Consider the following 11,034-nt stretch of genomic DNA (forward strand, 5'->3'; position numbering starts at 1 on the left):
CTCTTGTTGCCTTCCTCAACATAGAAAGTGTTTTTGTGATGGAGGGACGAAATTTTGTGATGGAGGGACGAATAGTCGAAAAGATACTCGGTAACAGACTCATATGTGCTACGATAGGTGGCCTCAATATCCCAAAATTTGCAAATCTTGGAACCTAGAAGGGAGGTGTACTATCACCTTGAAATGGATAGCAGAAGAATCAAAAAGAAATAGTCGCTTACACTGGCGACTGGACGTTGCGGTATTTATTTCTGAATACAATATCTAGCTGTATGGAATATACACTGAGTGGAGTGTTTCGAGTGGACTTTGTGTGAACCCCCAAAAGACAGAACTGGTTCTCTTCACTAGGAGATAAAGTATCATGGCATCATTCCAAATAAAAGATTATCCTGGAATCTGAATATTCAGAACAGGAACAGCAAGGGGGCAATTGGTACTAACTGGGGTACTTCCATAAAACGTGCATCCAACTGGTTGAAGTATTATCAAATATCTGGAGATATATTTATATTTACTTAAGCTTGGTGACCTTTTCTCAAAAATATAAGATTACAGATAGTTTACTAATTCGATTCGAAAGGAAATCGTTTCGAATTACAATGTATTTAGCACACAAATTCGAACATATTCGTTTTCGGCCTGAGTTACGCAGTAACCGCCCAGGCGACAATAGTCGAACACCATTTCCTCAATATCTTTATGTGATCCACTAGATTATTTGTGTCCTAATCTAGCGACACTGATATCATGGTTTAATTCCAAAAGAAATCGTCTATCGATCTTAAGAATCTAGACACTCAACAAGGACTAAATAGTATAGAAACTATCAGTGATTGAATTTAAATTTTTCTAGAAAATTCTAGAATTAATGTATAGAACATCCAAGCTGCCACTTCTGCGGTTATAATGGCAGCAGACAACGGAACGAACTGAAACTTACTCACTCGTTCAAGGATTGTCAACCCAGCGATAGCTATATCACCGAACGTTTTTCTCTAGGAAAGAACTCTCAACAACAGTGGAACTGCTAAAACAACACCAGATTTCAGTTATTCCCTTTGCTTGTCCTTACATCTCCCTTTTTAAAAACGTCTTGCCTTTTGTTTGTGTTATAATTTAAATGTATTTTATTTTTCCGTTTAAAAATACTTATTAGTTTTACCAAATTTTGTATTGTAATATTTAAAAAGGTAAAATTTTTGTTAAAAAATATTCTTAATTTATATTTTTAAAAATCAAAAAAGGAATATTTTATATATATATATGTACCAAAAGCATAAACAAAAACCTACGTTACATTAATGTGATTTAAAGAATTAAAATCATTTGGAAAAACGTTTCTGTTGCCTTAAACGATAGATATCATTTGCTGGTGGGGCAGGGGCGGGAGCTTCTTCATCACTATCATCGCCACCCGGCAGTAAGCGTCGACGTTTAACGCCTGAGCCTCCCGAAGTATCGCCCGCCAAAGAGCTTTCGTCCACAATCCAGTGCACAGATTTGGCCAAATCAAAGATTTTTATATCGCAACCAGGATCGCCGGAGGGTAGAGGGGCAGCTAAAAGTAATGGGGAGATAAAAAGATATTTGTTTGTAAAAGAAAGAATGGTTTTGAAAATGTTTAAACAACTTACCATCTGTCAGTTTAATGCGATTAAATATATCAAACAACATTTCAATGGAAACAAAGGGTCCTCTAAAGCATACAGGTGGTGGCAAAGCGGCACACAAGGCTGCCAAAGCTGGAGGTTGAGGAAATGTGCCACCCGCCAAGGGATGGGCTCCAGGATAAGCATTCGCTTTGGGTTTAAAGGGTATATATTGGCCAAAATCCGGCTTAGGCAGTTGGGCTGCGGGCTCTGTCTCTGGTTCCTCCTTAACAGCAGGGGCTCCTGGGGCCCCCGAACCATTAGGAAGTTTATTGGTGGTTATGCCCACATTCTATTAACGAATATTGGTTTATATTATGTATCCTTTATAGCCACAAAATAACTTACCTCTGTATAACCTATAGATCTTAATTCCACTGTGGTACAAGGATACAAATCCAAAAACTTATAACGATCTACCAGCTGGGCGGTCTCTTTGCCCTCATATTCTTTAAGCTTTAAAATATTATTGTTATTTTAGAAAATTTTTATAATTTCTTTAATTTTTACTTACATTTTCCAATACCGCACTTCTTCTCCTCTCCACTTTCACAATACTAGACAAATCTCCTATATTCGATACAAATTCCAAAAATCTATTCCATACATTTACACTAAGTTGAGGAGTTAAACCACCCGATGATAATACTCGTTCAAATAATACTCGGGTATTGTTGTCCTCATTGAGATGAGACAAATAGTCAATGTAACACATGACATATTCCGGACTGCCTCCAAAACGTTTTAGACCCAATTCGAATATACGAAATGCTATATCTTTATCCTTGGAACAGTAGTATTCCATGAGGGCGGCTGCCACAAAGACATGATAACGAGAACGTATGTCTTCGCGGGCTTTCTTGAAAATGGCTCGGGCTGATTTGATGCCCTCGGCACGGCGGGCAAATTTCATGTATTGGACATAGGCCTAAGATAAGAAGAGAGGTATTTTTCATTATTTTTTTAAATGATGTTGGATAAAAAAGGCTTTATTGTTAAAGTAATTTGATAAAAGATTTCTTTTCTTTTGAAAATTTTTAAATATTGGCTGTAAAACTTAAAAATACGGGATTTTTTCAAATGTTTAGCTTTTATTTTGAAACATTTGTACAAGATTAATTTATTCAAAGCATTAGCCATTGTTTGCTATGACTTTTTCACATCTTTCTGACAACTTATGGATTCCTCGCCAAAAGAACTGCTCATCTTTTGAGGTCAAGAACGATTCAAGCCAATTTCGGATACTCTGTTCTGAAGTGAAACGTAACCCAGAGACAAATCGAAACAAAGAGTAGTCGGACGGTGCAAGGTCTGGATTGTAAGGCGGGTGAGGCAAAACTTCCCAACCACTTCTTTCTAAATAGTTTTTAACAGGTATTGCAACATGAGGCCGAGCGTTGTTATGATGAAATATTAATGCTCGCTTCAAACGAATCAGTTGCGTTCGGTACAGGTTCCCTGTGATGATCTGGCCAGATTTTAGTAGCTCATGATAGGATCCATTTGGTCCTTTTAGAGTGAACACTTGAGGACAAATGGTGGACTTGTGGTGTCTTCCATACTCTTTGTAATGCACCAAATAATGACTGATTTGCTTTTCCTATACTTCCTAAGTAGCAAAACGATTGCACATCCACGAGCTCTATGTTGTTGACTTAGAACTTGGAGAGATTAGTTGTATTGATACGTACAAACTTAGTTTTGTTGAAGTTAATATGAAGGCCAACACCAGATGCCAGCTGATGTATCATCAGCGTAGTCAATATCTTCCATTGATTGCTGCATAATTGTGTCCAATGTAATTTTTACAGAGGAGATAGGATACATCCCATCCAATGCATGGAATTATAGATCTCTTCCTGGTCTCATTGATTACTGAGGAACTTTTTTCCTGAGGAACTTCGGTTTTTCAATCTGACGATGGTCCCTCCCTTGTTTTAATGGGGGCTATCCATCTATACAGATGGGTCCAAAAAAGGTAAGAGTGGGCGAAGGTGTCTATATTCCTGAATTTGGAATAAGAATGTCCTTTAGACTCCCAAATGGATGTAGCATACTTCAGGCCGAATTATCGAATTAACTTATCGCCTTCCCTTTTCTTTTACTTCTCTCTCTCTCTCTTCTTTAATTTATTTTCTCTTCCTCAGTTAACACAAAGGGAGCAATCAATGGACCCACGCGAGCTGTACACAAGACGGTACCTGGGAATCTAACATAACCTACAACCCTGTTGTACCCCAGTGCTTTTTTATATTGATTTCAATTTGATACATTGCGACTAGTCTCGATTGAAAATGATTGTGACTAACGAAGGGTTAAATGATCGATGCAAGTTCGTTGTGTTCTGAAACCAGCTTGTTCATTACGAAGATCTACTGAAATTGATGATGACAGTCTAGCATGAATTGTATTCGCTAACACATTATTAATCATGTTTTTGCATTCTGTTAAGTTTCCTTTCTTGGATATTTTAATTATCACTCCTTCACTTGGTTCAGCTTGAAAAGTCTTTGATAATAGGTCTTATTATTTCAGCGCTAAGAGTTGGATCAGCCTTAAGCAGTTCAGTAATGATGTTGTCTACTCCTGGGGCCTTTACATTCTTCAGTGCACGTATAGCATTGTCGATCTCGGTTTCCTTTGGGCAATTCGTACTCATGTCGGATCTGATTTGATGTGAAGAATTACAGTGACATTTCCCGACAGTTGTGGGTCGAACCATATTGCCAGTTGCCCCTCCACGGACGAGGCAGTTCCTCCTATAGTGTCTTTAAGGGGATATGTGGTTGAACAGGCATTCACTGATATCTGCTTTGCAATTTTGTACAATTATCTACTTCGATGTGTATCGGCAGCTGCCTGGGCTTCTGTGGTCATATTTACCATCCATTCCCGCTTCTCTCGCCGCGAACTGCGTTTCACCAGGCGATCTAAACTGTTATACTGGGCCTGTAGGATAGATTTAGAAGCTCTTGTTCGGGCAACGTTAATGGCACCTTTATGTTATCTTCTATCTTCAGTAAGTTGCCAAGTAGCGTCTGAGATTCACACTTTATGCTTAAGTTGAGGATGCCCAAGATGTGAATCAGCAGATGCCTGGGGTTCTGTGGCCATATTTTCCATCCATTCCCGCTTGTCTCGCCGCGAACATAGTTTCACCAGGAGATCTAAACTGGGCGGTTACTGCGCAACGGAATTGTTCGAAATTGTGTGCTAAATTCATTGTAATTAGAAAGACCCCTTTCACACTATGCAATTTTGTTGAGCAAGTCTCTTATGTTTGTAGATGCCAGTGGTAATGTCTGGTTAAAGAGAAGAAAATTTTGCATGCTGTTTTGTTGTTGAGCAAGTGACTTGCGCAACTAAATTGGCCATTGTGAAAGGGGTCAAACGATTTCCTTTCGAATCGAATTAGGGAGTAACCCCCCTGGTATACTGGGCCTGTAGAATAAATTTAGGAGCTCTTGTTCGGGTAACGATAATGACACATTTATGTTCAATAATTTGCCAAGAAGCGTTTGAGATCCACACTTACGCTTAGGTTGAGGATGCCCAAGATGTTGTACTGTCAGTTAAAATTCATTTGATTGCCCTTTTCCGAGAGTATATATGGATTTCAATTTGGATACGTCGTATGGTCTTGGCAAGGATTGTGTTTTTGTCGTCGGATTGCAGATATACTCAATCGTATCTCTGCTACATGTAGATGATGGTCTGATGCTCTATCTGCAACGCGCCTATTTCGCACATCCAGTAATGAACCACACCCGTGAGTTCCCATAACAGACTCAATATTTGAATTAACTGGACCCACCAGTCCTTTGAAATCACCGGTAAGAAGTTAAATGTCACCACTAGGAGTGTTTTTTATTATCTTTAGCAGAAGTCAGTAGAAGTCTTCTTTGTCGTTGGGGTCTGAGTCTTCAGTGAGAATAAATGACAGATATGTACGACATCTCTTGTGAATACCGCATTTTTAAGTTATAAACCCAATAAAAAAAACTATTTTGTTGAAACGAAATTTTTGGTGAAACTAACTAATTTTGAAATAATATTTGGTGGAAAAATTATAGTAAAAAAAAATTTTGTTAAAAAAAAATATATTAAACTCGATTTTTGTTAAAAAAAATTTGAAAAAAAAAATTAATTTAAAAAATAATTTTTGAAAAAAAACATTTGTCAAAAAACATTTGAAAAAAAATTTGGGGAAAAATTTTTTGGTTTAAAAATTTTATTTTTGTTGAAAACAAATTTATGGAAAAAAATACTAAAAACAAAATTTTGGAAAAAAAATTTAAAAACAAATTCTGGTGCAAAAAAAAATCAATTTTGTTGAAACAAATTTTTAAAACAAAACTAAATTTTGGAAAAAAAAATTAAAAACAAATTTTGATTAAAAAACAATATTTGGTGGAAAAATTTTAAAAAAAATTTTAAAAATTTTAAAATTAATTAAAAAAAAATTAATAAAAATTTTGAAAAAAAAAATTGTATTAAAATTTTGAGCAATTTTGTTGAAACTAATTTTGATTAAAAAACAAATTTATGGAAAAAAAAAACTAAAAACTAAATTTCGGAAAAAAATTAAAAACAAATTTTGGTGCAAAAAAAAACAATTTTGTTGAAACTGATTTTGATTAAAAAACTATATTTGGTGCAAAAATTTTAGTGAAAAAAATTTTGTTAAAAAAAAATTGGATAAACTCAATTTTTGATAAAAAAAAATTTTAATAAAAATTTTGAAAAAAAAAAATTTTAATTAAAATTTTGAAAAAAAAAATTGTAATTAAATTTTGAAAAAAAAATTGTAATTAAAATTTTGAATAAAATTGGATTAAACTCAAATTTTGGTAAAAAAAAAAATTGTATTAAAATTTTGAGCAATTTTGTTGAAACTAATTTTGATTAAAAAACAAATTTATGGAAAAAAAAAACTAAAAACTAAATTTTGGAAAAAAAATTAAAAACAAATTTTGGTGCAAAAAAAGAACAATTTTGTTGAAACTGATTTTGATTAAAAAACTATATTTGGTGGAAAAATTTTAGTGAAAAAAATTTTGTTAAAAAAAAAATTGGATAAACTCAATTTTTGATAAAAAAAAAATTTCAATAAAAATTTTGAAAAAAAAATTTTAATTAAAATTTAAAAAAAAAATTGTAATTAAAATTTTGAAAAAAAAATGGAATTAAAATTTTGAATAAAATTGGATTAAATTCAATTTTTGTTAAAAAAAAAAAAATTATAAAAATTTTGAAAATAAAATTGTATTAAAATTTTGAGCAATTTTGTTGAAACTAATTTTGATTAAAAAACAAATTTATGGAAAAAAAATTAAAAACAAATTTTGGTGCAAAAAAAAACAATTTTGTTGAAACTGATTTTGATTAAAAACAATATTTGGTGGAAAAATTTTAGTGAAAAAAATTTTGTTAAAAAAAAAATTGGATAAACTAAATTTTTGATAAAAAAAAATTTAATAAAAATTTTGAAAAAAAAAAAAATTTAATTAAAATTTTGAAAAAAAAAATTTTGAACACAAAAATTGTAATTTGAAAACAAATTTTTGGAAAAAAACTTTAAAAACAAATTTTGGTGCAAAAATTGGAAAAAAAATTAGAAAACTAATTTTTAAAAAAAATTATTAACACATTTTAAAAAAAAATTTGGGTGAAAAAAATTTAATTATTGGTAAAAAGAAATATTGGTGAAAAAATTTTGTTGAAAAAATTAAAAAAAAAAAATTATTTTTAAAAAAAAAATTTGTTAAATTTTTTGATTATTAAAATTATTTTCTCTCCCAACTTTGATCACTTACCAGTGTAGGATCTATATCCGGTATGGATAAAAACTTATTGTACATGGCATGTACTTTATCATATTTCATGCGTCCCTCCTCGAAATCGGCGAAAGCAAAATACAGCAAAGAATTCTTGTTGAGAACACCATTAATGGAGCGTTCCAAAATGTTGGCACATTCATCGCCAAAGATTTTGGCAGCTTGAGTGTCCTAAAAGGGGGTAAGGGAAATAATAAAGAAATTTATTAAAATTTGTTAAACAAAATAAAGAAAATGCAAATATTTATAACAATTAATTACTACAATAAGAAAAAACACACATTAATAAATCGATGTCTTAATAAGCATCAAAGAAATTGCATTTTTTTTAAAACAAAATAAAATTTAAATTAGACAATAAAATAACTTTTTTCTGTTGTATTCTACAGAAAATCTTTCAATGCAAGTTCTTTAATACAAATCAACATCACTTTTGTTTATGAAATAAAAAGATCCATTTGTTTTTTAGTGTTTGTAAGCTAACAAGAGATTTGTAAATCTCCAAATTTATTGAGCACACTTTCATTAAACTAACTGTCACCGCCAGCTTTAGGCTGTCTGTATTCCTCATAATTAAAATCCACTGAAATTGAGATATGTTAAAGTATAAAAACACTATACGCACTCCTTTGTCAGCCAAAGCTTTAGAGCTTTGATCTAAAAATTGTGCTGCTTGATGCCAAACAGCCGGATGATGGGTCAGCACTAGTAAACACTGTTCAGTGGCAAACATAACACGACGGGTTATTAAAGCCGTGTCCTCGGTTCTTAAGGGATTGGATTTTTCAAAAGCAATGAATTTTTTCCACAGTTCCACCTAAACAAAAAAGAAATTCATTATTTTTGCTTTAAATATTTTCAAACAATTTAAAAAATAAACCTGTTTAACTTCCTCTTTGGCTAAAGTGGGTGGTATGGCGGGTAAATTGCGATTGAGACCCTTGGTTATATTCTCCAATTCCTTGGCCACTCTTCTGGCATTCATGTAGTCTCTGAAAATAACAAATAAGTTGTTGGTTTTCTTTTACAAATTTTCTTGTATAGAAATTTTAACTTACTTTGATCTTTCCAAGCTCATTTTTTCCGATATTATGGGATTGATATTATGCTCAAATGCTATATAATCTTTCCATAGTATTTCTATGCCTACAATAGGTGTAATGACCGCCTTTTGGTACACTCTTCTTACAGCGGTTATCTTTTGATTTTCTGCATAACTGCCCACTGCCTCCACACTGCGCAAAAAGGATATATAATCCTGCCATATAGAAAAGGAATGCAAATCCATGCCTATCTTCTCCAAAGCAAAGTCATAAGCCTGGGCCAGTTTTTCCCTAAAAAAAATGCATTTTTATAAAAATATTTCAAAATTGTTTTCCATTCTTGCTTTAGAATCAATCCCCAAACCAAACTACTCACTTGTGTGTACTCAAACCCGCCTTGGTTTCCTTAACATAGGTCAAATACAATTTCCACAAATCAATATTTAAAATTTTCACCAACGAACGTTGAAACAGCTTTTCCACTCTTTCAAAATTACGCCCCTTCATTTCCTGCTCTATATAAATCTTCCAATAACGCGCCGTGGTGGGAAATACATTAACCAAAGATTCATATAAAGTGCGCACCTCGTTGACGGGTCGTGTCTGAGCCTCACGCAACAATGTGGACCAAGAGTCTATGTCATAGGGACGCATTTCCACCACTTGTTGGGCACGCACCAAACGTTCGTGGCCCCATTCCTAAAAAGAAAAATAATAAATATATTAAATCATGAAAATAATCTTAAAAATATAGAAATTGTCCACTTACTATATCAATTTTTATTTGATCCCTAACAGACATGTTGGCTTCAAAATGTTTTAACTTTTAATCAACGTTTTTTTTATAAAAATCCTGGGATTTTTTATTTAGGCTTAATATATTGTGTTTTTTATATATTTTAAATGTTACAAAATCTAATTAAATCATTTATTTTTTGTAAAAACTAATTTTGTTAAAATAGTGCCGCTTTTGTAAATTTTTCGGCGTTGTGTTGGAAAAAAAGATTAATTGCAAATGTCAAAACCACCTTTTGTCAAAGGAAACATGTGGAATGGAATACTAAACTTCAAATGCATGTAGTGCTGCCATATTAATTATATATCTAACAAGCCGCCTCTCGAATTTTGACGGCGTTAATATATCAAATACAAAACTGTATAAAAATACGCTCGTACTCTATAAAATCAATTGCTCATAAACTTAAATGATTTAAAAATTTAAACATTTGAAATTAATCTCAAATTTAACATGAATTTTAACACATTTTAAAATAGTTTTTGGAGCAAAACTCAAGAACTTAGCTTCTAATTTGACAAAAATGTCCAGGAGAGATTTTTTGTAGTATACGGCAATACAGAGAGGCATCTCCTCTGGAAACACAGGTAGAGTCGCAAGATTCGAAAGAATCTACAGTCCTGTCAGTGCTGTCCTAGTTAGTTCCTCTTCCAAGGAACTTGCTGTAGTCATGGCATCAGCCCAAAAACCTGCTCAATAGAGTATAGGGGCGCTAGCCACGGTTACCACGAATAATGTTATGTTGACCAAAGCACTCATGTCTTCGGAACGAGTTTAAAGAATCGATGGAACATTGCCTAAGTTTTCCACTCAAGCGTCCAAAAAAATATTGAACTTGACTGGGAAGGTTATTAAGACTCCGGCTGGATCTATTGAAATTGCTGCATTTAGTGGCGAGTCAGAGGACGTGTGCTTCAATTGCGCAGTCTGTTCCAAAGGCGTCAAAATTATTTATTTTGGTAAGAAGAAATCTTGTTATTTCTTGAGAGCCACGATTAACAAATGCGGCGATCTTGGATCGGGACCGAAGCTTGAAGTCATACGGTCCTCTGAACTGCCAAACAATATGAAGATCTCCCTACAAACAATGGAGTCTGGTTACCTACCTGGTTTTCAAGGAGAACAACTGAAGAGACTTCAGATTCGCAGTGGATAAGATGTCTATCGATAACTTGAGGAACATGGGGTCATAGTCAATTTCGGACTTGGTACAATGAGGTTCCGTATCCTCACAGATCCTCCATAAAACGAAGTGCAAAGTCTAATAGCATATACAAAAAGAATAAGCACTAACCTCGTATTAGGGTGTGACGCTAAAGCACATCACAGACTATGGGGAAGCAAGGACCGAAATAAAAGAGAGAGAAATTTGTTCAATAGGGCCAAATTAACGAGACGATCTTGTGATTGGGAGCGGTATAAAGTGAGCTACAACAAGTATAAATTTGATCTCAAATGAGTGAAAAGGCATCATGGTTACTTTACTGTGAGTCCATAGATGATGTTAAAGATTTCACAGAATATTATTTATTATCTAGTGTTCCGGATTATATTTGACCCATACAAATTACGCGGTCTGGATAATTAACAATACTCCCGTTATTTGTTAATAACACAAAATTTGTCTATAATTTCAGACATTAAATCATAATTTTTCTTCAATCAAACATAATTCAAATCAAAAATTACCGTTAAATTACTTTTTA

General features: G+C 33.2%; 1 protein-coding gene across 1 annotated transcript; it reads right to left on the reverse strand.

Moving 5' to 3' along the window:
- Positions 1 to 1,101: 1,101 nt before the first annotated feature.
- On the reverse strand, positions 1,102 to 9,442 carry su(f) (cleavage stimulation factor subunit su(f)). The gene is made up of 10 exons (XM_065508763.1): positions 9,302 to 9,442; positions 8,909 to 9,231; positions 8,548 to 8,823; positions 8,370 to 8,481; positions 8,115 to 8,306; positions 7,469 to 7,660; positions 2,167 to 2,580; positions 2,001 to 2,108; positions 1,638 to 1,944; positions 1,102 to 1,561 (listed from the first exon to the last, which is right to left on the reverse strand). The coding sequence occupies exons 1-10, from the start codon at positions 9,332 to 9,334 to the stop codon at positions 1,326 to 1,328; spliced, it is 2,193 nt and encodes a 730-aa protein (XP_065364835.1). The 5' UTR covers positions 9,335 to 9,442; the 3' UTR covers positions 1,102 to 1,325.
- Positions 9,443 to 11,034: the final 1,592 nt, after the last annotated feature.

This window comes from Calliphora vicina, chromosome 4, assembly GCF_958450345.1.
Source record: "Calliphora vicina chromosome 4, idCalVici1.1, whole genome shotgun sequence".
NCBI classification, from domain to species: Eukaryota; Metazoa; Arthropoda; class Insecta; order Diptera; family Calliphoridae; genus Calliphora; species Calliphora vicina.